Source organism: Lampris incognitus, chromosome 20, assembly GCF_029633865.1.
Source record: "Lampris incognitus isolate fLamInc1 chromosome 20, fLamInc1.hap2, whole genome shotgun sequence".
NCBI lineage: Eukaryota > Metazoa > Chordata > Actinopteri > Lampriformes > Lampridae > Lampris > Lampris incognitus.
The window spans coordinates 8,813,285-8,840,909 of NC_079230.1; the positions used below are offsets into that span (position 1 = coordinate 8,813,285).

At 46.8% G+C, this 27,625-nt stretch overlaps 1 protein-coding gene across 1 annotated transcript; it reads right to left on the bottom strand.

Annotated features, from left to right (window-relative positions):
- Nucleotides 1-2,065: 2,065 nt before the first annotated feature.
- Nucleotides 2,066-27,183, bottom strand: sema4f (sema domain, immunoglobulin domain (Ig), transmembrane domain (TM) and short cytoplasmic domain, (semaphorin) 4F). The gene is made up of 14 exons (XM_056300840.1): nt 27,043-27,183; nt 26,063-26,122; nt 14,510-14,608; nt 13,294-13,405; nt 12,598-12,717; nt 12,326-12,480; nt 11,302-11,483; nt 9,212-9,353; nt 8,199-8,412; nt 6,944-7,053; nt 6,125-6,276; nt 5,120-5,175; nt 4,544-4,734; nt 2,066-4,082 (listed from the first exon to the last, which is right to left on the bottom strand). Exons 1-14 carry the CDS (start codon nt 27,181-27,183, stop codon nt 3,348-3,350), a joined length of 2,469 nt encoding a protein of 822 aa, XP_056156815.1. The 3' UTR covers nt 2,066-3,347.
- Nucleotides 27,184-27,625: the final 442 nt, after the last annotated feature.

The following is a 27,625-nucleotide window of genomic DNA, read 5'->3' on the forward strand; positions in this document are numbered from 1 at the left end:
TTCGATACGGGGTGTACTGCAGCACAGGGCGACATCACTAACCGCTCGGCTAAAGTGTCAGACCCGTTAGCTAGGGGCTAACGTGTCTTATTAGTAGTTTACACTACAACCCCCCCCCCCGCCCCAGAAATGTCCATCATCATTTTTCAGTGCTACTTGTCATGAAGGGAAACCAAATGAAAGACCAAAAGGAACTGCTGACGACAGCAATGTACAACAGCGGCAGTTCCTGTGGTTGCGTTGTCCCCCGAATTCGCTACAGTATTATCGTAACATGACAGAGCTCCAGCGGTCTCTTTCACAACCAGTGCAGCTCTACTTCAACAAGACACATCCTGACCTTGTTCACATCAGAGAGAGAGAGTTGTTGGCGTAAAGACATATTATTTCATCCATTACTCTTTCCAGGCCTTTCAATCCTCGCGCCTCCTTTCCCCGTTCATCTCTACCCCGCGACGCCTCTTTGGTGGACTACCATACAGGCAATTTTACACAACTCTCACCGCCGCCCTTCATCCTCACATGAAAAGGGGCAGATGATGAGAAATGTTCTTATTGAAGAGACAACATTAAAAACAACACGTGGACAACACGTGTTGTATCAGTAATACACTGGCTAGTGTAACCGGTTATTTTCTTGCCCGGTGCGGGATTCGATACGAGGTGTACTGCATTAGTAGTTTACACTAGCTATACTGGAGTCGTTTCCTTCCCAGATTTAGTGACCCCGGACACAAAATGGCCGAATTAAAGGGGTTAAGTTCCTTTGTGAGACTGAAACAACATACATGTATTCTTTCAGAATAATTAATCGCCGTAAGTAAAACAATTAATACTTTCAAAATGACTGTAACCGGTTATTTACTTGCCCGGTGCGGGATTCGATACGGGGTGTATTGCACCACAAGGCGACATCACTAACCGCTCGGCTAAAGGGTCAGACCCGCTAGCTAGGGGCTAACGTGTCTTATTAGTAGTTTACAGTCGTCACCCTCCCCGGAAGAGCGCCCTCGCGCTTTGTTATTCCCGCGCTCCGAAGAGACTTCTGAGGATCTGCACACTTCCGGATCCCACCGCTGCCACCAATGGAACCGGTTATTTTCTTGCCCGGTGCGGGATTCGATACGCGGTGTACTGCACCACAAGGCGACATCACTAACCGCTCGGCTAAAGGGTCAGACCCGTTAGCTAGGGGCTAACGTGTCTTATTAGTAGTTTACATGATCAAATTAGATTTAATTGTATTTTTACTTGGCTCGCGAAATGCTAACATTGCTAGCCGTTGACGTTAAATGGAAGGGCCTCTGGTATTTACCGGGGTGACGATGACAACCCTTTCTCTAAGAAGGTGGCAGTTTGGATAGCTGCACCCTCTTGACATTTGGGGTTGGTATCACAAGCCAGAGAAACGCCACACTAGTCGATCGTATTGATCTTTAATGGGACTCGCCAGGGCCTCCTCCTCATCGGGATTTGGAAAAGACGGGAGTGACCATACCTCTGGCGACCACAAGGGGGCAGCGTAACAGACAAAAACGGCGCACTGCGATTGTGTCATGTCACGTGTTATTTTGTGATATGGCTTCTTGACCCAAATACCTCTACTGTCCGTTACTGCTGCCATCGTTGTAATCGACCTCCGGGGCCAGTCTGGGGCCCAAGCCCACGATACAATGTAATGGTCTTCTTCACAAGAGGGACCTAGAGGAAGATGCCAGCTAGCCATTTAAAACCTTGACTCGTGAAGCAACAGCTCCTACTTCACACAGAACAGTCCTTGTGGCAGTGGTACAGGCTTCAATATTGACGTCAGCAGAGAAACTGCAGGTGGGTGGACCTGGGAAAAAACATCCCATAGGTGAATTATGAACACACTATAGTTCTTGATTTCAAATACACACACGCGCACACACACACACACACAGTTCTTGAGTACAGGCAGTGATCTGACACACCCCATGATTTTCATATACTCAAACTAGTTCTTAGATCCAGATTTTGCCCAGGTCCAACTAGTAGACATCTTCGATCCGGTAGAGGAACAGTGATACCAAAGTTACAGTAACTTTTTTATTATTCCAAAAGGATAATGACACAAGACTTGTTTGACATTTTCCAGTCCTGAATCACTAACAGTGTGGTGATGGCTGTCTGTCTGCAAAGTGGAAAGATCCCTTGTAGGAAGAGACTTACAGGGATTCCAAACCCACTTCTGGTACCATTAGGTTCCTCATTTTTCGTGAAGGGAATTCCCAGTCCTCTTGCTCCCCAGTCCATTTTAAGATCATTTGTTTCCCGTGTCAGCAAACATAAATATTAAATGTGACACTTTCTTTTTTTTTTTGTGGTCGACTTGTTCGCATGCACACTTTACATGGAGTGCGTCCCAGGTTTTCCACCTTGATTCAAATCCAATAGGTGACCTTGAACCCAGTCTCCCTCTTGACCTTTTGTGGTTGACCTCTGCGACAGTCTGGTGAGAAGATTGGAGGTTTCCAACCACCGGCTGCCCCTCTTCTGCATTAAGCCCAGGGCTAGCGCTGGTGCTGTGGGTAACTTGGCTCCGTGGTCCCGATACCTTGACATCCATGGAGCACTGGAACTTGGGAATGTGTGCGAGCAAGGGGTGGGTCGTGAGATAGAGAGAAAGAGCGAGAGGGAGAGAGAGAGAGAGGTGGTTGGAGGTTCAAAGTGCTGCTTGCATCATTCTTTGCAGTGTGACAGGGAGGGACTGTGTATGACACTGGGAGATGGGGAAAGAGGATATGGCTTTTCCATGCCTACATATGTAGACATTTCATCTTTGATTCTAGGTCAGTTTTTATTCGTTCTTTCCTCACCCTCTTGCCTACAGCGTCCTCTGGCCACATGTCCACAGACAGTCTCAGAATGTTTACATTTACACACGTACACACAATGCGTCGGCATAAACCTCTCATATTTCTTTGTTAGCATCTCTCCTTGTCCCCCCCAGTTCTCACCCATAGCCGTTTTGATGTGACCATCTTCAGGCAACCATTTTGCATCCCTCCTATTTACCATAATTCCAGGACTACAAGCGCTGCAGTGTGTAAGTCACATTTATATGGCGGTACAGTATTTTAAATTAAGTCACAATTGAACAGTGCCATCTAGTGGCTTTAGTTGAAATGCAGCGTATTCGTCTGACAAAATTAAATTGTATAAATGGCTTTGGAATATAATTCACAGGACCTGCCAGACAAGTAAAAAACCAGTGACTTTTAGTCTGGGACATACGGTAGCATTCAGTCATATCTATTTGGGAGATGCAAAATGGCGTGACCCATCACATGTTTATCTCTTCGTTCAGGAAGAACACAGTCCATTCATATTGAACTCTCCTCACATGGAGCCAGTGGTGCTTGTGATTTAAATAAGGGAAACCTGGCTAGCTCCTCTTCTAGTCCTTTCATCCCCTCTCCAAGCCCATCTCCCAGTCCCTCGTCCTCCTCATCTCCCAATCCCACCTCCCTCTCTCCTCCCTCTGGCCCCCGCCACTCCTTCTCCCCAGTCCTTCCATCCATCATGTCCGCCACCAGAATTTGGGACGAGCGCTTCGGCACTCCGCCGCTCGTGTCGTAATTGATGGTTTCATACATCATGCTCCTGTGGCTATTGCTGGGGTTGCCGCTCATAAGATTATTGGAGAAACTGTTGCCATGGTGACCCCCGTTGCCCTGGTTACTGAGAAGCGTCGTTGTGGTGGTTGTTGTTGTGGTCCCATTGCGCTTCTCTGTTAGCGGAAAGCCTTCGGACAGCAGACTGGCACTGCTCGGAGACTGAGGCGTGGCCGAGGAGCCGAGCAAGTCCCTCCCCTTCTCTGATGACAGCGAGTGGTCCGGCAGGTGGTGACCCTGGTGGCCAAGCCCACGCCGGTGGGTCAGGAAGCAGAGGAGAAATCCACCCAAACAGAAGCCAACGACAAAGCAGATGATGTAGATGGCCAGGACCTGGCGTCCACCCCCCAGTTCCACTGCTCCTCCCGCACTGGGGTCCTCTAGTGTCAGCTGATAGGCTGCTCTGCGGCAGAGGGAGGAGTCTCTGATGCCTGGGCCTGCCTCCTGGAGTGGGGAGAAGACAGGTGAGGGAAAGAATGGAGAGCTTTTTGTATCTGTAATCAATGTTCCTTGCTTTATAAATCATTTGGAACAAACCTGCTGGTTAAAAAATGTTTTCCACATTGACACACCTAGGATGAAGTTTTGTGTGTGCGTGGCCTCAGCACTACACATTGCAACCAGGGCATCGTAATGTTTCCTTACTCCCAGCTAATAAATTCGAACGGAGGAAAGACTTACACTTGTAGAGAAGTGCATATCTCTAAAGCACTCTGCAAAAGCAAGTTGCAGTTACCCCTAAACTTGTTCTCAGCATCTTGCTGCAGACACATTTATGTTTACCTCTGCAGAAGCGTGTTGCGGTCTCTGCTGCTTGGGCTTCAAAGACGGAGTTACTTTTGTTATCTGCTTCTTGAGCCTACATATCAATTCTTGCTACCGGTTCCAGTCATATATTTCCATACCTGGCAGGTGCAGACGTAGGTCCCCAAGCTGTCCTCACTGACAGTGACCTCCAGGTCGGCGTGGTGCTGTCTGGTGTGCCTGTCCGGAGGGTGCTCCCAGCTGCAGGGCCTGGGAGACACCTGGACACAGGGGAGCAGGAGACGCAGTCCCAGTGACACCCGCAGCTCCCTGATGAGTGGGGAGCAACGTCCTGAGGAGCAGAAAGGAGGGGAGGCAAGGAAAACAAAGTGAAGGAAATATACGAGGTAAAAATATGGGATGGGTATGTGGGTTGGGGAGGCAAGATAAAAGTGAAGCACAGATAAATATGTAAACATCTGCATCCAATTTCAAGGATGGTTTAAAAACTGCATCCTGAAGATTTCATGCTTTCTAATCGCCGACGTATTCTGAGACAACACCAAATCCAACATTTTCTAAATTGGGTGCTCGACAAAACTTCCACGGCCACGTATCGCGACAGCTGTCCGTGAGTAAAACCAAAGCGACGATCTTCAGCACTGTAGCACTGATGAATATTGGCATTGATTTATGCCTCGGAGAAACAGGAGGGTTACAAAGAAGGAGACACTTACCCTCCCCCACGTCACACCTCCTTAATGCATCGTCCACCATGTCGCCTGGGCCTGGCCTGAGGACAAAGACACAACAGAAAAGTGAGAGATTTTTTTTGGGGGGGGGAGGGATTTCCCCCCTTTTTCTCCCCAATTGTACCCGGCCAATTACCCGACTCTTCCGAGCCGTCCCGGTCTCTGCTCCACCCCCTCTGCCGATCCGGGGAGGGCTGCAGACTACCACACGTCTCCTCCCATACATGTGGAGTCACCAGCCGCTTCTTTTCACCTGACAGTGAGGAGTTTCGCCAGGGGGACGTAGCGCGTGGTAGGATCACGCTATTCCCCCCAGTTCCCCCTGCCCCCTGAACAGGCGCCCCGACCGACCAGAGGAGGCGCTAGTGCAGTGACCAGGACACACACCCACATGCAGCTTCCCACCTGCACACACGGCCACTTGTATCTGTAGGGATGTCCTACCAAGCCACAGGTAACACGGGGATTCGAACCGGCGATCCCCGTGTTGGTAGGCAACGGAATAGACCGCCACGCCACCCGACGCCCAAAAGTGAGAGAGATTTAATGAAGGCGTAGCCATATCTTTATGTGGTTACAACACACCAAGAGAGTAGTTGCTGTTTTGTGCCCTATGACTTGTGTGTCTGTGTGTGTGCATAAATGTGTACGTGTGTGATAAATATGTGTAAGTGTATGTTATTGTCAGAGTGGTGTTTACCCATCATCTCTTGAGTTGGTTATTCTGTCTGCTCTGGATTTGTTTATCTGAGGGCTTCATCAGGATGAAAAAAAAAAACATGTGTTGCGTTGGTCGGTGTATCCTCCCATTAGAAAACCAGACTCTCACAACAGTAGTACTCATTTCACACGGAGGGGAAATGTGTTGTTGCAGAAAAACCACTGCGTTATCCAACTAACATCGACTGAATGGCAGCTTGCTGTTGTCTTGAGTTTTCCGCGCTTCCTGGCTACACTTGCAAGCGTTTGCGTCTCGCTTGCTGTACTCACTCGGTCAAGGCGGGCTCGCAGGCTTCTTCCTTGGCAACCCAGATGCAGCCCAGTCCTCTGGCTCTGGCACACACGTCACAGCTGTCGTACACAGCACAGCCCTCGGCCTGCACACGGGCCAGCGACAGGGGGGTACCCACCACAGCTTTGCCCTGGAAGATACATATACACACACACATATATATATATTTATATATATATATATATATATATATATATATATATATACATATACACATAGTTACACACACACACACACACACACACACATATATATATATATATATATATATACTAGAAGAACCCCGCTACAATGTAGCGGTTTGGTTATCCACCCGTCTAAATCTCCCTTCTCTTCATCCTGCCAGCTAACCGCCTTCCCCCTGCCCCTAAACCCCCACCCCCCCCATTCCAACTCCCTCCCCCCAAATGCTCAGAATCATCTGAAATGCCGAGAAAAGTGGTTTTTAGCCATTTTTAGAAAATGCATATTTTGCATATTTATGCATAATTATGCATAATTTTAATTTTCTGGGATTTTTCCCGTTCTCTCTGAGACAATACCTTCCACCTCCAAAAAGAATTAGGATCATAAGTGCTTTAAGTTTTCGGTCCTGCTATCTACACTAACTAACACACACACACACATTATGAAAATATATGAGTAGATACATTGTTTGAATGAAAGAGTGGAGAATGAAAGATGACTGAATATTTGGTGATACTGTGTGTGTGTGTGTGTGTGTGTGTGTGTGTGTGTGTGTGTGTGTGTGTGTGTGTGTGTGTGTGTGTGTGTGTGTGTGTGTGCAAGCGCTTTACCTTGTGCAGTACAATATTGTTAACGGGTTCCTGGGCACTGAAGAGAGGAATCTCTTGTAGTAATGTGGTGTTCTGGCCCACTACTGCCACCCGGTGGAGTTCCCCACGATCTGCAACACACACACACACACACACACACACACACACACACACACACACACACACACACACACACACACACACGCGAGAGCGCGCACACACACACAAGCAGTGAGCAAAACGATGCTAACTTCATTTTAAAATCAACATCTCATAGTTTGCCTCTTCTTTGTCACTAGTCTTATTCCACCTATCCATTATTAAAATAATAAAATATCTGTTTTATTTTAGTTTAGGTTCACAAGACTTTTTTGGTTGGGAGAATTGAAGCATTGATCATGTCACATTACACATATTGTGATAATAAATGCTAATTATTAGCATTGCCATCTTGGAAACACAAACATAATGAGCACATTCCATCAGAGGTCAGAGCAGCACTCATGGTGCAGCTTTGAATGCCTTGCTCGAGGGCAACATCGGCTTTTGTGTTCGTTTCTTTAATCATCAGGCTAATATGATTACCTAACATTAACTGCCCCAAGGTGCAGATAGTCCCCTCCCTCTCCTCTGCATAAACTGCAATTATACAGCATCAAGTTAGGAGAGTCCTCTGCGTCCTGTCCTCTGCATCTTCCTCTGTCACACCAGCCACCTGCATGTCCTCCCTCACCACATCCATAAACCTCCTCTTTGGCCTTCCTCTCCTTCTCTTCCCTGGCAGCTCCATATTCAGCATCCTTCTCCCAATATACCCAGCATCTCTCCTCCACACATGTCCAAACCATCTCAATCTTGCCTCTCCTGCTTTGTCTCCAAACCGTCCAACCTGAGCTGTCCCTCTAATATACTCGTTCCTAATCCTGTCCTCCTTCATCACTCCCAGTGAAAATCTTAGCATCTTCAACTCTGCCACCTCCAGCTCCGCCTCCTGTCTTTTCATCAGTGCCACTGTCTCCAAACCATACAACATAGCTGGTCTCACTACCATCTTGTAAACCTTCCCTTTAACTCTTGCTGGTACCCTTCTGTCACAAATCACTCCTGACACTCTTCTCCACCCACTCCACCCTGCCTGCACTCTCTTCTTCACCTCTCTTCTGCACTCCCCGCTACTTTGGACAGTTGACCCCGGGGTATTTAATTTCTCCATATACCTTGACATATAAAACATCCTCTCCTTTCTCCTCGTACATCACTCCATTGCTCCTCTCACCTGTTCCAAGGTGCAGCACTGCTCCGCCGCTCCCCTCCCCGCTCCCTGTAAGCGTCACAGCCAACTTGGTGTACGTGGTTCCCCTCCTGACCAGCAGGGGTGCTGACGTGACACTGTTCTCCATTAATGGATGGTCCCGCATGAACGTCAGCACCTTGTCAGGCAGCTTCAGGGACGACTCAAACCCTGCAGCCTTCAGGGCGCTGTTCAGGCACTGGGGAAAGGGCGGATCGAGGGGTGAGGCAAGGCGAGGTGTAAGGGAGGCATGGAGGTAAACGTGCGTCTGAGTGGTGAGTTTTGTGTGACTACAGTTGTGAGATGGGTCACTCCTCCCTGATATTTCGGGTTTGGGCACTCGGACTGCTAACAGGTTGTGGTTATTGTAGTAGAAATGATAATATTAAAGGTAATAACTTTACAGTAGCAGAATATATACAGCCAACCCTATTCTGCTCTTAGTTTGGATGCTGACTAAAGTTTCTCATAGTAGTAAAGCAGTACTACATTTAATACCTGTCCAGGTGTGAGTGGGCACTAATTTTGTATTAATATAGAAGAAATTGCAACCAGATGGAGCATTATCGCCACCTACTGTTGCATTAAAGATGCCACTCATCTTAATAAAAACAGTTTCCATTTCCAGTGGCGGCCATAGGAACTTTCCCTGCAACCTTTACTCTGATCATGCTTGAAGAAAAAGAAAAATGGATTTGATGTGTATATTCCTCACCGAAAAAAACAACCTAGACAAAGTGACAAACCACCATGACATAAAGAAAAATGCAGAAGAAAATGAAATAGGGGGGCCAGTTCATGATTTGAGTGTAGTAGTGCTCAACCCGAGTCCTTGAAGACCCACATTATTGCCGTTTATCTGGTTTGTCATGTACTTCCGCCGTCTAATCCAGAAACCATAATAAACCACCTAACGTAACAGAAAACCAGCAAGACTTGGGGAGTCCCGCGACACCAGTGTAATGCGACATAATGTCATGTAATGCAATGTAATGTACCTGGCCAGGCCTCGGATAGGGGACAGGTTCTGGGTTGATCCAGTTCTCACAAGTCTTCTTCAGCTCTTTAAAGGGACCGTCCATCACTTTGCTGATGTCAGACAGGCTGAAAACACACACTGCTGACAACGGTTCACGCTCCCTATAAGAAACAGATGGAGAGAGAGAGAGAGAGAGAGAGAGAGAGAGAGAGAGAGAGAGAGAGAGAGAGAGAGAGCACACTGAAGCTCTGGATACCGATTCACTGTTAAACCGGCACCTCCCCACAAAGGTCCTCTGCAGAGGAGGCGCCCCCTTTCTTAAAGCTCGAGTCGAAACATAAGAGAATGCAGAAGAAATAACCGCACAAAAATGAAATCTGAAGGTATCGAAAATTCTCCAGAAGAGAGCGTCAATGAATCTAAAGGGTATCTGCAGTTATCTAAACCAGCACATATGGACACTAGGACATCTTCTCCTCCCTCCTCTTCATCTCGCCTCTTCTCATTACTGGGAGGTAACTGCTTGTGTACTTCAATATCAAGGACTGTGACAGCTCTATAAATAATTCTCAGAAACAGTGTGTGTGTGTGTGTGTGTGTGTGTGTGTGTGTGTGTGTGTGTGTGTGTGTGTGTGTGTGTGTGTGTGTGTGTGTGTGTGTGTGTGTGTGTGGTATAAACAGCCAAGTTAGTGGACCCATCCCCATATGTGGGGTATCGATGGAAAGCTCTCGACAAGGGGAACATTGTAGGCAGGGTGGTCCTGACCCCCGACCCCTGACCCCACCCTCATGCGCACCCAGGGCCAATACCATCAATTTCAAGTCTATATGGTTAATTGGGGTGCACACCAAGTGGGGGGAAAAAACACAGAAGGACTTTGACTTTATCCTTCCAGTACAGAAACGGTCTCTGGGATGTAAAACTCGGATGACAGAAGTGGGGGCTATCGAAAGAAGAAAGCCGCGAAACACCAGAGCGGAGAGGAAGTCCTCAACAAAGAATCGGATCCACGGAAGCCAACGGTGCTTTTCATGATCAACTAATCCGGTGATTATTTTTTCAATTAATTGACTTATTTAGTCGATAAAAATGTCAAAACTAACGACATGTGCCCATCACGAGTTCATAGAGCCCAAATTGATGTCTTAATGTAGTCTGAGCGGTACAACCCCCCCCAAGTATTCATTTTACAATGATGCTCTTTAATATTGGTAAATGTAGGCGTCCGAGTTGTGTAGCGGTCTCTTCCGTTGCCTACCAACACGGGGATCGCCAGTTCGAATCCTCGTGTTACCTCTGGCTTGGTCAGGCGTCCCTACAGACACAATTGGCCGTGTCTGTGGGTGGGAAGCCGGATGTGGGTATGTGTCCTGGTCGCTGTACTAGCGCCCCCTTTGGTTGGTCGGGGCGCTCCTGGTCGCTGTACTAGCGCCTCCTTTGGTTGGTCGGGGGGCCTGTTCGGGGGGGGGGGGGGGACAGCGTGACCCTCCCACACGCTACGTCCCCCTGGTGAAACTCCTCACTGTCAGGTGAAATGGAAGTGGCTGGCAACTCCACATGTATCGGAGGAGGCATGTGGTAGTCTGCAGCCCTCCCCGGATAGGCAGAGGGGGTGGAGCCGTGACTGAGATGGCTCTGAAGCGTGGGGCAATTGGCCAAGTACAATTGGGGAGAAAAAGGGGTAAAAAAAATATATATATATTGGTAATGTTTGGTATTTCTACTTGATAATCAACTAAAACAATCAGTTGATTCTGCTGATTGATGAATTGACTCCGTTCCCTTCACTTTGTCGTTCCTGTGGCGTACCTGAGTCTTGCTCCACCCTCGCATCCTCCTTCCCTTCTCATTTTACATTACAGTCCCTTCATGGCTGACACGCCTATCCAGACTGATCTATGTTAAACTAAATCAGTGGCATGAGGGAGACGGCAGCCTTTACAAACAACCACGAGCCGGGAGGGTCAACGTCACAGAATAAGAGCCCACCCAGACAGCGGATGTGACCAGTATTACTTTGTAGGCAGATTGATTTTGTATCAGTGCTTCATTCGTAACGATGGATGAAAAAGGTCTTTCTAGGTCTCCCACCCCCCTCCGGTCCGTACCACTGAGAGGCGAACAGTCCGTAGAAGTGGGTGCTGGCGGGCTCGCCCGGCGTGTGCTGCAGGGTGAACACGTCGGTCAGGATGCTGTAGCGCTGGCCGCTGGCCTTGTCCTCACAAACCAGCTGGGCCTTGAGGAACGTGGTCCAACGCCTCTGCAGCGTCTTCATCCCGCCAACGTCTGACTGCAGAGGGGAGGAGGAGGAGGGTGGAAGTAGAAAATACATCAGATGCAAACACGAGATTTTTACATTGCTGTGCAACACCTGAATAACACAAAGCTTCCTCGCGCCACAGAAACAAATCTGAACCGGGCAGTGATGCGATAGCATCATTTATCGTCTTTCAGTGGTTATTGTAGTGGAATAAAATTTGGATATGGTCATATCGTGATACACAATTTTGTTGTCTGAGTTAATGATGGTGACAATTTCTTACCTGAGGTATCTCATAAAATGAGGTCTGAACGGTTTGAGAGGGCATCAGTTGAAAACTGATACTGGTTTGATTATTTGAAATACCAAACAGTTCAGTTTGATGAACCTTAGCCGGGTTCTTAAACACGCTATTTTTTGCAGATGTCGTGACATATATCGATGTAAAATTCACCACGATCATAGTGACATTTTCCATATCCACCGGCACTAAAACAAATCACTGCAACTTAACGTCATGACACACTCGTTCATCTTTTCTGTCGAGTTAAATGTAAATCTGCATGGGTGAAGTGTTGTGGTCACAGCAAAACTACTGACTGAATATATCTCATTACACCAGCTGTCCACGAGCAGAGCAACACAAATTCATCCCTTCACCTGCACTTTCCATAAATCCAAAAATAAAGAAATTGAAAGAAATTTTGCCCGAAAAATATGAAAACATTTTAATCTTTTTCCAGTGAGGGGAAGAAAGTAGCCCTTTCTCTAAACCTCTGTGCAGCCATTCAGACCGTATAGCACACACACACGTGTGTGTAGCTACACATAAATACATACATATTCATACACACAAACAGATGTCTGGTTACCTTGCAGACCCGGGCGACTCGTGGGACTTTGACCTTGGTGTACAGGTCGTACTCCTTGGCCACCTCGGTAAAGAAGAAGTAGATCTTGTCGTCGTCTCCTGTCGGGTTGCTGCTCGCCGACTGCTGTATGAAGGCCGAGCTCACAAACTCTGGATCTGTCACATCAATGCAAAAAGCATGACAATGATGCTTTGTGCGTGTGTGTGTGTGTGTGTGTGTGTGTGTGTGTGCGTGCATGCATGCATGCATGCGTGTGTGTGTATTTGCCTCACCGCTCAGCCAGTTGATGGCTCGTTCGGTGCGGATGCGCTCCTGCTCGGGGCCAGTTGCCCGGGAGATGTCGAACAGCGTTCCCAGGAAGTTACTGGTAGCTGCGGTGTAAAGTATCCCACCTAAAACAAGGGAAGCGAGAAGCAACCAAACACACACACAGACAGACACACAGACAGACACACACACACACACACACACACACACACACACACACACACACACACACACACACACACAGAGAAACAACCAAACACACACAGACACACACAACGAGGAACAGTGACAGAAAGACAGAGCGAAACGGAGAAAAGTGAACTTTATGTATTAATTTGCATACGTATAAACATTATAATATTTATAAACAATTTTATTAGGTTACATTTTCACTTGTCTCAACCCTTCATGTTTGTACCACTGAATAGTGTTGGTTCACTGAAATGTATGATACTGTGATAGTGTTAGTTATAGTCATGTTACACAAATCTATATTAATTATAATGTAATAACACAATAATAGTCATACTGTAGTCAAAAATGTCATGCTGTTTTGTTGTTGAATATTCAATCATCCAAACAATAACAACAAAAACAATCAATGATTTTTTCGATCAATCGACCTTTAAGCGAGTCAATTAAGCATTCATGAGTCAACCAATCAGACCATCAGCCAATCAGTCAATCGAGCGGGTAATTACCTGCCATGACAGCAGTGTAGTGCTGACTGGGCTCAAAGGGACACTTGCCCTTCCCTGTCTCCATCTTCACTCCCCCATCCTCCCCTCGCTCCAGGGAGAAAGATGACACATCCTGGGGGAGGACAGGGAAAAGAGAGCGGGATGGACGGAAGGATGGGGGGGAAGAGAGAACGAGATGTTAGATCATGTACCACTGAAGCTACATTTTTGCATTCATGTTTCCTCAAACTAATTTTCTGTGCTTTTTAAACTTCAAAACTATCCGTTTTCTCTCACACCGACCACCTTTCAAAGCTACACCCTCTTAACTATAGATCTGGTCTGCTATGTTGTTTTATCCTAAATGTATTGTCCTACCTACTGAAATTTAAATGCCACTTGAAAACTGCAGCTGAGTCTCATCATGCACGTGATACCACAGAAAGGCGAATCAGTTCATCTGGACACAACGTCTCATCACTCATCTAAGTCAGTGTTTCCCAACCCAGTCCTCAAGGACCCCCGATCCTGCAGGTTTTCATTGTAACCCTGCTTGTACTTACTCAACCAATCATCTCACAGCCCTTAATTATGCAGGGTGTGCAACATCTGACATAATTCATTGCTGATTGGTTGAATAACTACAAACAGGTACATATTCGGGGTTGCAAAGAAAATCTGCAGGATAGGGGGTCCTTGAGGACTGGGTTGGGAAACGCTGGTCTAAGTGACCTTTTCAGTCTCAACTGACTGCAGGTATCCCCACCCTTATAAACAATACAGTGGCATAACGACCGAAACCAACGATCGGTTTCATATGCAAATAGGAGACACGGCCATTGTAACTAGTTAATGGTCACTTGCACGGTCATTTGCATATGAAACAGATCGTTGGCTTCATTTGCATATGAAACAGATCGTTGGTTTCATATGCAAATGAAGCCAGCGATCGGTTTCGTCACTCCCTCTCACACTATTAAACACTTTTCTATAATGCTGTTTCAAGTCTCGGTGCATTCTGTGCCTTGTGTGTGTGTGTGTGTGTGTGTGTGCGCGTGTGCGGGTCTGTCTCTTTGGTTAAGAGCTTGGGTGTGAACAAGGGTGCGAACTTGTCAGACAGATTAACTTACAGCTCATCACACAGATCACAAACACTCACACTCATTTCAGCAGCGCTCAAACAAAACAAATCAGAGGGACGAAGACAGACAGATGGGGCACGCGCACGCGCACTCACCAGGAAGCAGCACTGGGGGTCGAAGGCGTAGGTGCCACACACATAGACGCGACCGTTCCCTAGGAACTCCAACAGACGGATGTAGTTGTTGCAGTCGACCTGTAGAGGGAGACAAACGCCAAGAAATGACGAACAGATTAGTTTCGTCTGTCCGGACTTTTAAATGACACATTCACAGGTTCAGCTTTTTAAAATATAAAATAGTGGGAACCCCACACATTTTCTCAGCACATCTGTGTTGCGTTTATTTTCCCACAACGTTATTGGTGGTCCTTACTTGTTCCCAGGGTTCTCAAACACGTCCACATGACGTCCATAACATAAACTGTCAAAACCTGCGTGATCAATAATCCGGGTTAGGAAATCACACAAAGTCGAACCGGTTCATCTGGACACAACTTCCTGGATGTACATCGCTTCTCCCAGGCTTTTGGTGACAGCAGGTCATAAATTAACGTCAAAGAAGGTCGAATCAGTTCGTCCGGATACAACGTTTCGATGAAACATCTGTCAATAAACGTTGTATCCAGACGAACTGATTCACCCTGCTTCGATTTCCTAACCTGGATTATTGAGCGTGCACCGAGACGGATATTAACATGTATTTATATTTATGTGGCATAAATCCTTCTTATTTTCCTCACTGCAAATAGGACAAACACAAGTGTTGTGCAATGCAGCACACATACTTCAATGGTAAAACTTGTTTATTTTACTACTGTTTGCTTTTTTATTTTTTACATAAAAAAAAAACAAAACACAATAGCAACAAGCACATCTCTCTGCCAGTCACGGGTTTAACGTTTTAGAGAAAGGCACCGGAAACTGAGACTTGCTGGAGAATCAACGACTCCAGTAAGAAACCAGAGAAGCCCACCGCTGATGGGGAGATATGAGACCCCCACGTTGGTACCATCAAAGACCACCCAGGAAAACACTCTCTCTCTCTCCCTTTCTCTCTCTGTCACACACAAACACACAGACACAAATCTTTACGCAGACATGTACTTGTGTAAACTGGCAGCAAAGACCAAACATTTACACAAAATCACAAAACACACAAAATGAATCACAAAGAAAGCTACAAAAATTGTGTACTGGTTGAGCATCTTCTCGTTCCCTCAAAAACACATGCATGAGCACACATACACACACACACACACACACACAGCTTTTATGGAAAATTACCATGAAACCATGACGTAAGCTTTTTTTGCCCAGCATGTGTGTGGCGTGTGTGTGTGTGTGTGTTTGTGTGTGTGTGTGTGTGTGTGTGTGTGTGTGTGTGTGTGTGTGTGTGTGTTTGTGTGTGTGTGTGTGTGCAGAGAGACCGCTGTCTCCCTGGATAATCTCTAGGTGTGAGTCATGCCCCATACCACCCAAGGGGACCTGCTCATCTCTGAAGCCCAGATCATGTCACCCAAATGGGCGAGGCCCCGGCCCCCGGCCCCGGCCCCCACCCCCTTGCTCTGCAATATTACAGCTCCATGTGTGAGGGGACGGGCAACAAGGAAGAGAGAGAGCGAGAGAGAGAGACCCATGCTGTCAGGCTGTCAACAGCAGGAGCAGCTTAACATAAATGGATTAGCTGTTGCATCGGCCTTGGTAGACATCGTTCATCCTAATCAGCCTTACCCAGAATATGGGAACGAGTAAAATTCTATTCTTTTCTATTCTATGTGCGTTTCATTGCCGGTTCGGTCTCTCTGCTCTAAGCGAGTCCAGGTCTGCAGTGTGAAAAGCCTCGGTGGTTTACGGGCGCAGCAACCGCAAGAAATCAAACGTCACTCCCACTCACACACTAAAGGCTTTTACGCTGATTGGCATGGAGCAAATCTGCAGAAATTATGGAGAACGATTGTGTGTGTGTGTGCGTGTGTGTGTTGTGTCCCGCTCTATGTTCTACTAGTGTCAGTCCTCTCTTTTCCTCTGAACATTGTGCGCTCTTCTCTGCAACCTCCTCAATCTCTCTAGCCGAGATGTAAAAATGGCCTTTTTACCTTATGGGCTGCATCTATACAGCGCTTCTCTAGTCTCCCCACCACGCAACACACTTTACAGCACACGCCTCACATTCATCCGTTCACACACACACATTCACACACTGACGGCAGAGGCTGCCATGCAAGGTGCCAACCTGCTCATCAGGAGCGGTTAGGGGGCTCGGGGTCTTGCTCGACGACACTTCGGCGTGCTCTCCGGAGGAGCCGGGCATCGATGGACCCGCCTTACCTCCTGAGCCATGCCGGCTTAGGACACTGTACCACGGTCTTTTACAGGCGATAACGCCGTACCCCCTACACAACAGTCAAACTGATTCAGCTAGCTACTATTAATGTTAATAGAACTGACAAATATTAACATACAAACTCTAATTCATGCAAACTAATGTCACTGTTGAGGCACATTCGAAGGTTGAAGCAGTGCTTGCTACGGAGACGAGCAAATAGCAGCCAGCCAGGGGACCTGTAATAAATACCGGAAGACACTTCCGACAGTGCCGGCCAGGCGAGTTGTCGGACCCTTGCAGACATTTTGAACCGCTGCCGCAGGGCATGTGTGCGGGGCCCCACACACTGGATTGTTATGTTTAGTTACAACCACACAACCTGGCTCTCTGATGTCCCGACACTTCCCCCGGTCTTCTTCTATAGTTGAAAGGTTGCTGGGACTGTGTGTTTAATGGCACCCTTGCAGGATGCAACAACAAAACATGCAACAACAAAAAAAACCCGCACACACCTGACACAACGTCGCGCACGACACGCGCACGACACGCGCGACTCTCTGGGTCAACTTCAAGGCGGCTTCCTGTCGAGTCCATTGTCTCGTCTCTCCGCTCTCATCTCACCCATCCTCCTCCTCTTCCTCCTCCTCCTCCTCCTCCTCCCCTGCACTTCAATTCTTTTTCTCTTTGCCTCTCCCAACTTATCTATTCAAAGCAACCCTCCTCATTATTTCTCCCTCGCTCAACTCCGTACCCCCCTCCCCCCCCTCTAAATCTTGCAAGACTCCCTCCTTAAAAAAAAAAAAAAACCCCAACCCCTCCTACTTCTCTCTGCCTCTTCTGTGAGGGTGCGTGCTCTGTTCAAGCGCAACAAAAAAAAGTGGCTTTCAGAGAGGCCGAAAGCCCCACGTGTATTTGCATTGCGGTTCACTTTGTCGAGAGCCGGCCTTTGCTGCATCTGAGGGCCGCCGTCGCGAGCCAGGCGTACGACATTTCCCCACACGGCTGACAAACATCGGCGACGTTTCGACAAAAATTTGCGTAAAGCGCACTCAAATGAGCACATGGCCGCATTGTTACGCCACCGACAGGAAACACTGTTGTTCTACCATTGGCACTGTTTAGAATGGATTTCAGGTTTCATAATGATAAAGTCCAATTAATTTACCACTGAAAAGGACACAAACTACACAAACAAGGACTGACAGTTCACATTTGGAAGACAATTACTTTGCAATACTGAGCAGGAACCTCTCCTTCTATCGGTCTCTTATTTTAGAGTAACATGTAAAATAAATAACTTCATCAATCTCTATTTAAGGAACAAAACAAAAATAACATGTAGAGCAATACATAAGAGTCATTACACAAATATAACTGAGACAGAGTTCATTTGTCTTCAAGCACATACAATTTAGTTGTACTGATCTTTGACAGGCCCGACCATTATCCCATTCAGGGTGTCTGCTCACTTTTACAGTACAAGTTTAATTACTTTTTAGACCTGTTTATACCTCTAAATGGAAAAAATAATGCCGTTTCCATGGCACACACACAAAAAAAATCGACAAACTACACAGTATACACTGCTGTGTAGTGCCTCCCTTGACCACTGGAAAAATTTGCTGGATGTCTCCGCAAAGCATCATTGGAAGGCTTCTTTCGCAAACTGTGCAATCCTTGGAAAGTGCTGATTCTAAAGATACCATTTCTTTTGTTCTACGATGAGTATTTGTGAAGTTTTAAGCGAACATACAAACATACAGTCTTGGCCACCGCCGCAAATCGCCACTAAATAAACTCAATTTTGCAAATAAATCAAATTTTTACTTGGTTTCTGAAATATTTTTTTGAACTGTGCAATCCTTGGAAAGTGCTGATTCTAAAGATACCACTTTTTTTGTTCTACGATGAGTATTTGTGAAGTTTTAAGCGAACATACAAACATACAGTCTTGGCCACCGCCGCAAATCGCCACTAAATAAACTCAATTTTGCAAATAAATCACCTTTTTACTTGGTTTCTGAAATATTTTTTGAACTGTGCAATCTTTGGAAAGTGCTGATTCTAAAGATACCACTTTTTTTGTTCTACGATGAGTATTGGTGAAGTTTTAAGCGAACATACAAACATACAGTCTTGGCCACCGCCGCAAATCGCCACTAAATAAACTCAATTTTGCAAATAAATCAAATTTTTACTTGGATTCTGAAATATTTTTTTGAACTGTGCAATCCTTGGAAAGTGCTGATTCTAAAGCAATTTTATTTGCAAATCAGCTGACGACAGCCTTCTCGTTAATTAACTAAAATACAACTATGGCGATAGACCCAGTAAAATGGGAAACAATGGTATCAAATACACGAGGAGGTGAAAAGTTGACAATGTAAACCAAACCCAAGTGTATTTCCTTTTCAGATCCTCTGTGGCACAATCTGGAGTTTCTTTTACCGTTTGTTGATGGACGCCATGTCTCTGTGGACATGTGCCGCAGCTCATCAGCCCTCTTATCCATTTCACCATCTAGCACTAGCAGCTGCACGCTCGCTTCCTTTGCTCGTCTCCTCAGTGTGTTGGGTTTAGTTATCAGTGGTGCCGTTTCTGTCCCTGCAGTATTCTCTGCTACGTCTGTGATGTTGTTTGCTTTCTCTCGGAGACTCGGTACCCACAGTGTTTCTGCCTTCAACGTGGCTGTCAGAGAAAACCTGCTGAATGCCGTCTGTTGACGGCTCGGCTGAACAGCGGTAGTTATGGAGCCTGCAGCTCGGGCGGATGCATTTGCAGCAGACAAATTAGCTCTTACGTAACCATGGGCAGCCAAGCTAGCAACGGGCTCAACGTGTGACTCCAGGGTCACAGTGCTTTCTCGAGTGCTAGCATAGCACACCGCTTGTGCTTCTTGGATTTCATATGAGAATGTAGTGCTTTACAACTCACTGTCACCGGTTTGAATGTTTTGCGACAACGTTCACACCCTGTCCTCCGATCATTTCAAATTGAATATACATTTACCCGTTTTCTTTTTGCTTGCCGCCTCATCTATCGCCATCTAGCGACTGCCTCCCAGTCCCACTGCATACGCGTTTTAGCGCAAACGTATTGTACATTGCTTGCAGCAATTGTCGTGCTGTTGTGGAATATAATATAAAACATAGAAACTGAATAAAAAATAAATATACTCATTCATTCTGCCCCGAAATAAAGTTAATACCTCGCCTCCTACAAGTCCAGACATTTTTAGACCGCAGTGGCGCACTGGTTAGTGCGGTCGCCTCACAGCAAGAAGGTCCTGGGTTTGAACCCAGCGGTGGTCCAACCTTGGGGGTCGTCCCGGGTCATCCTCTGTGTGGCGTTTGTATGTTCTCCCCGTGTCTGCGTGGGTTTCCTCCGGGCGCTCCGGTTTCCTCCCACAGTCCAAAGACATGCAGGTCAGGTGAATCGGCTGTACTAAATTGTCCCTAGGCATGAAAGTGTGTGTGTGTGTGCGTGCTCATGCATGCGTTTTTGAGGGAATGAGAAACTACTGAGCCAATACATAATTTTTGCTGCTGTCTTTATGATTCATTTTGTGTGTTTTGTGAGTTTGGGTAAATGCTTAGTCTTTGCTGCCAGTTTACACAAGAATGTGTCTGCGTAGAGATTTGTGAGTGTGTGTGTGTGTGTGTGTGTGTGTGTGTGTGTGTGTGTGTGTGTGTGTGTGTGTGTGTGTGTGTGTGTGTGTGTGTGTGTGTGTGCCACCGAATGACCGCTGGGATAGACTCCAGCATCCCCGCGACCCTGACAGTAGGATAAGCGGTTCAGATAATGGATGGATGGATGGAATTAAAAAAAGAAATTCAAGCCATTTTAAGACTTTTTAAGGCTCAGCGGGGACCCTAATCCTATTGGATTTTACCATATAGAAAATTTGACTGTGAAATCCTATTTTAGCCAGGGGTCATCCCGCCATTTTATTACACCTCTTCCCAACATACAGCGAGTGAGCGAATTCTAGCGGATGAAGCGCAGAAAATTGTCCAGATATACCACGAGCAATGTTACAAAGTCATTTATTCATAACGTAATTTTCTCAAGTTTTAATAAGCTCCTCAGTCATTTAATTTCCTTTGCCTTTAACTAATTAATGGCTTGTTTTACTGCTGACTTTTCTTTTTTTTTTGTGGATCCCCCCCCCCCTTTTCTCCCAAATTGTATTCGGCCAATTACCCTACTCTTCCAAGCTGTCCCGGTCGCTGCTCCACCCCCTATGCCGATCCCGGGAGGGCTGCAGACTACCACATGCCTTCTCCGATACATGTGGAGTTGCCAGCTGCTTCTTTTCACCTGACAGTGAGGAGTGTTTCCAGGGGGACTAGTGCGTGGGAGGATCACGCTATTCCCCCCAGTTCCCCCTCCCCCCAGAAAAGGCGCCCCCGACTGACCAGAGGATACCAACCACAAACTGCCTGGCACTTCACAGATGATGTCAGGAGAGCACTCCACAGTGTCGATCCCCGGAAGACCGCCGGCCCAAACGGTATTCCAGGGAGGGCACTCAGTTACTGTGCGGATCAGCTGGCGGAGGTTTTCAGTAACATCTTTAACCTCCTCTTGTCATTATGTATTGTCCCCCAAATGCTTTATGTCTGCCACTATTGTTCCTGTCCCCAAGAAAACATCTATCAGCGGCCTTAATGACTACAGACCTGTGGCACTCACCTCCACTGTAATGAAGTATTTTCAGAGGCTGGACCTAAAACATTAAATCTGCACTTGCACTCACTCTGGACCAAGACCAATTTACCTAGAGAGCCAACAGGTCAAAAGAGGATGCCATTAACACAGCTCTCCATACTACATTGACACATCTGGAGCACCCGGGAACATATGTGAGGATGTTTTTCACAGACTTTAGCTCTGCATTCAACACAATAATCCCCAGCAGAATGGTGATCAAGCTGCTCAAGCTGGGTGTCAGCCAGTCCACATGCAGATGGATTAAAGACTTTTTAACAAATCTTCCACAGACTGAGGCTGGGGGCACATCACGCATCGACCCTGACACTCAGCACTGGAGCTCCACAGGGCTACGTGCCGAGTCCTCTTCTCTATTCACTTCACACACATGACTGCACACCAACCCACAGTACAAATACCATAATAACATTTGTAGATGACACTACTGTGGTGGGACGAATACAGAATGGCAGTGAGTCTGCTTACAGGGAGGGATGAGGTCCAGTATGGTGCTCCAGCAACAACTTGGCACTCAACACCTCCAAAACAAAGGAGTTCATCATCAACTTTAGGAAACAGGAAGAGGAACCTGCTCCCTTATACATCAGAGGAGACACGGTGGAGACGGTAACCAGCTTCAAATTCCTTGGCGCACACATACCTCCCAGGACCTCACATGGACCGTCAACACAACTTCCCTAGTGAAGAAGGAACAGCAGCGGCTTTACTTTCTAAGGACACTGAGGAGAGCTAATTTGTCCCAGCCGCTGCTGGTGCCCTATCACTGCTCCATAGAAAGCATCCTCACTTACGGCATCTTAGTGTGGTGTGCCAGTTGCGCTGTGGCTGATAAGAAAGCTCTGCAGAGAGTGATTAAGTCAGCACAGAAAACCACTGGCACACAGCTTCCTTCACTTGAGGACATATACAGATCCCACTGCCTACGTCTGACCTCAAACATAATCGAGGACTCATCTCACCCAGGCAACCACCTTTTCACTCTGCTGCCCTCTGGGAGGCGCTATAGGTCTTTCAAGACCCATACTTCCAGACTTCTGAACAGTTTCTACCCAAGTGCCATTGAAGAACTGAACTCTGTTAACCAACTCTAAGGTTGCAATAACACCTGTACATTTTGGCATGTGCAATAAAATATGCTGACCCAGGTTCGTGCAATACACAGACTGACTATTTATCTAGTGTAACAGATATTACACTTGTTTTTACACTTATGTATACATTACCTATATGCTGATTGTGTCACAAATGTGTGTGTATTTGTATTTTGTTTATTTGTATATATTTTTTTTTTATTATTTTTTATTTTGTTTGCACCACTGGGGAGTTGCACTTAATTTTGTTTACAGCTGTGCAACGACAAATAAAGGCATTCATTCATTCAGGAGGAGCTAGTGCAGCAACCAGGACACACACCCACATCCGGTTTCCCACCCGCAGACACAACCAATTGTGTCTGTAGGACGCCCGACCAAGCCAGATTAACACGGGGATTCAATCTGGTGATCCCCGTGTTGGTAGGCAACGGAATAGATCGCTACGCTACCCGGACGCCCTGTATTACTGCTGACAGGAGGGGAAACAGAAATTTCAAGGACGTCAGCGTTGGTTTTGACCAATGAAAATAGGTTGGAGGTGGAGCAAGTGCATGAAACTTCGCAAGAACAGAGCCAGGGTGAGCGATTTTTACGACAAGTGCCAAGTCGCTTGCTTGTCGGCTGACACTCGGGGCATTTTAGAACATCTTCATCGGGAAAAACTGAAACAATCTGACGTTCACTCGTTTGCATCGCGTCCAGTTAGGGAACTGGAGTAAAGTCATCGTTCACAACAACGATTCTCTCCTCTGCCCTACTGTCTCACTGAAGAAAAAAGAAATAAGAATTTAAGCAAAAATAATAATGAAACCATGGATTTAGTCAAGAGACCCTCTTTCACAGGTAGGGTTACACCGTATATCCTCACTTCAGTTTGATTGCTTTTGTGACCTCCTAGTCCCTCGCCATAACCGCAAGTTTGATTGCTTTTGTAGTTATAATCACTGCTTGATGAGATGGAGCTGGAGTATACCGCTTTATCTAATGAAATGGTGATTCCTTAGACAGTTGCTGGACATCTGTGTCCCCATAAATGCACACACACACACACACACACACACACACACACACACACATACACACACACACACACATGCACCAGTTCCCGGCGAGGTCTTGGCGTTGGTCCCAGAACTGTGCTAATGGTATGGGGTCATGATTCAGACACAGGCTGGCTGTCTGTCTGTCTGTCTGTCATTGTCTCTACTGCACCACTCACAAGTCAGTCTCTAAACGCTTTGCTCAACTAGAGACGGAGGACAATCTCCCAACTTTCGTTGCTAAAAGTGGGTGGAAGCAATGAGAGAGTTTAAAAAAATCCCGCATTACAGAAACAATACTAAGTCTTTAGGCCCTTCATACTGGGGTGGTGACATGCAGAAGACCTCTTAGATGGTCCAAGACGGGTCTCCTTTCTGTCTCCAGAGTCAAGACTAAACGTGGAGAGGCAGCTATCTGTTTCTATGCGCCACATATCTGGAACAAACTCCCAGAAACTTGCAGGTCTGCTGCAACTCTCAGGTCTTTTGCTCAAGGCTGAAGACTTTCCTCTTTGCCACTCGCTGTCTTTTGGTGAATAAGGCTTGACGATTTTAATGATAATCTTGCACTGCACAGTAACTTTTACTCTCCTTTCACTGTTTTTTGGATTTTTTTTTTATTTGTTGCCTAATGTTACTTCTCTTGATGTATTTTGTGTGGAGCACTGTGAATCGCCTTGTTGCGGAGATGTGCTATATTGATAGAGTTGCCCTGCCTTGGTCAGGGGCACAGACGGAGGCGTTGGCTCTGACATGCATGTCTTCTGATGTCTTTTCGGCTACTCTGCAACAAATGGCTGGCATAAGCTTTCAGAGGATTTGAGACTTGCTCCGACACGGACTACTTTTAAATCCATATTAAAAACGTTCATGTCTACCACTGGTTTCTGCTAAACTGCAAACCTTGCACTTTGACTTTTGCAAAGTTGTAAATGTGGCATTACAATTTGATTTTATTCTTTATTTAAATGTCTTTTTATGAATTAGTTGTTAAATCCCTTTTTATAGTATAATGCTTTATTTTTAATTTTTATGCGAAGCACATTGAGTCTGCCATGTGTATAAAATCAAGCCATCCATCCATCATCTGAACCGCTTATCCTGCTCTCGGGGTCCCAGGGATGCTGGAGCCCAACCCCGCGGTTATTGGGCGGCAGGCGGGGAGACACCCTGGACAGGCCGCCAGTCCATCACAGGGCCCACACACACCCATTCATGCCTAGGGACAATTTAGTACGGCCAATTCACCTGACCTACATGTCTTTGGACTGTGGGAGGAAACCGGAGCACCCGGAGGAAACCCACACAGACACGGGGAGAACATGCAAACTCCACACAGAGGACGACCCGGGATGACCCCCAAGGTTGGACTACCGCGGGGCTCGAACCCAGGACCTTCTTGCTGTGAGGTGACCGCGCTAACCGCTGCGCCAGTGTGCCGCCCGTGTATAAAATGTGCTGTATAAATAAAGTTGGATTGCCTTGTAAACAATGTATGCATTAAAGGACGGCTCAGCCGCAGTCACTGAAGAAAACTCCTTCACATTTGTCGACGTTTGTCGCGTTTGTGGCGAAATATAGCCATCGGTTAAAATCGTACACAATCGAATAATCTAAAGTTGCTCGGGACATCTATTTTCAGTGTTTTAAAAGGCTCTCTCCGTGTTACAGAGTGATCCGCTGTATCGCCAGTTTGCTTCACTACGGAGGAGGATGGGGTGAGACATCGCTTCCGGTAAGGCGTGTCCTAGAGTTCCAAAGCGGTAGGCGTGGGTTTGTTAGCGGCCTTTCTCGTCGCCGTTGTAGCGTTTAGAAGTCCTCAGACACTGGTTGGCGGAGATCTCCAACTGTACGCAAATATCTGCGCATCCAAAATGATAAAAGCCACGCACACGTGTGTGCATACATGTGTGTGCATACGTGTGTGTGCATACGTGTGTGTGTATACGTGCTCATAGTTTAAACGCTTCACTTAAAACTGTTAAACCACAACTTCATCTAGATAAGATTTGAATAACACAGAGGGTTAAAAACATTTAGGGTTACTGAAATCGTACTCTGAGCACCACACGGTCTGAAATCGTACAGTATTCACCTCAGAATGAACACACTTCAGGCAGTAGACAGGCCCACATGGGTGGGCAAGACACAAGCATGTCCACTAACAAGAACAAATTGGTGAACAAGTCTAGTTCCCTCCGCTAGGGGCTGAGGGAACTACCAAAGTGCAACCTAGCTTGATGGAAATGCAACTCTCTGATTCTTTGATCGAAAAAAAAAAACAAGACGTTGGCGGTGTCATTTTAAGTGACTGGGTGTAAACCAGTCCAGTGTCGTGGCTGAAGGCTTGTACAGACATGAAAACACGTTTTGGTGAAGGACAGCTGTAACAACCAATCAAACGACACCATCCTGTCAATCACATACACACGCACACAATTGCTGTCCAACTCACCTGTGTCTTCCCCTTCGCGACGCAGGACTTCCTCTTCTCCTCGGGTACGTCCCAGATGATCTAGTGAGGGGCAGAAAGTAGAGCGAGTGAACGAGACAGATGAAGGCAGAAAGACAGTCGGATTCATAAACAGAAAGAGAGACAGGCACAATCTGCACCCGCTGGGTGGTGCAGGGACATCTGAAAAGCATCCTCATTCAGTGATGCTCCTGAAGATGACACTGATGAAGAAATACTGTCTATCGCTCGTGGTTAACATCAAACATGGCAATTTTGGGTTTAACATTTATCACCATTGATCGTCGAGGGGATTAAAAAGTGACGGCAGGGGCGGTCTAATCCTTTCGACGGATTAAATGAATCCTTCTGAGTGCAGGGAGTTTAATCAAAGTGCTTCGAGATGAACGTCGGGTGTGACACCGCTGTGCCGTTTGTATTGGAGCTTCAAAGAAAACATGGAAGTGTTTGTTCATCCAATTCAACTTGACGCTAATTGTCATAAAATGGACCGATGATGTGTCCTATTTATCTTTTACTGTCTTTTGCTCCACCATACATGTCATCGGCAGTCACTCGGGGTCGAGTATGACTGTCCTTTTGGGCGCCTGCGCATGACACCTTTTTACATGGAGTGGCTGATGCGCCTGCAGCCACTACACGGTCCTCGGCAGGGGGTGGCCAGAGTCCAATGGCATGGAGAACCAAGACAACTGGGGCCCACCCTCTGTTGACGCCTTCATCCGCCTTCACTGCCATTGTGACCTGGAGACATCTTCCACCAGTTCCGCCGTTGAGGTGTTTGTTGGATCGCGCTTCATCTGGAACCTCCTCCTTGACCTATCTGCCTTGGGTGACCCTACAGGAGCCAAGCTCTGGACGCCATAGCTCTTGGGATCATTGGTACACGCAAGCTTCTCTACCATGGCAAGGTGGTGATCCAGGAGATGGCCATACATTTACACACATGCACCCCCCCTTACCTTGCGTGGTGGTTGGTTCAGGTTGTTTGTGTCCACAGCCAATATGGCGTCCCTGGCACCCATGTAGAGCATGCCCGTGGACCGGTCCAAGAGGAAGGTGCTAAAATTGGCAATGCCACCGAACTGCGTCTGACTCAGCATGGTGTCCGATTCTGTTAAAACAGAGACAGAGAGAGAGAGAGAGAGAGAGAGAGAGAGAGAGAGAGAGAGAGAGAGAGAGAGAGAGAGAGAGAGAGAGAGGTGAGTGGTCATCACCACTGTTTTGAAGAAAACCAGAGGACCTGCTAAAAGGTCGGCAGGAGCGTGCACTGGTGCAACAAGCCAAAGACGGGAGGAAGTCAATTCACAGAGGGGAGGACGCGAGTGTGGCTGGTAGGGAGCTGTTTACACGGATGTAATCGATGTGGAAAAAGAGGCCACGGTGTCCCGCTGGGTTTTTACTGTGAACACCAAAATCATCGAGCTCACTCGGAAGAATTTCTAATGTTGTGAGTTACTCGACTTTAGAGCGGCAACTTTCTTCCACGCAAAATTAAGCCGCTTTCTGCCATTAAAGCAAATATACTCAACTTGAATGTACGTG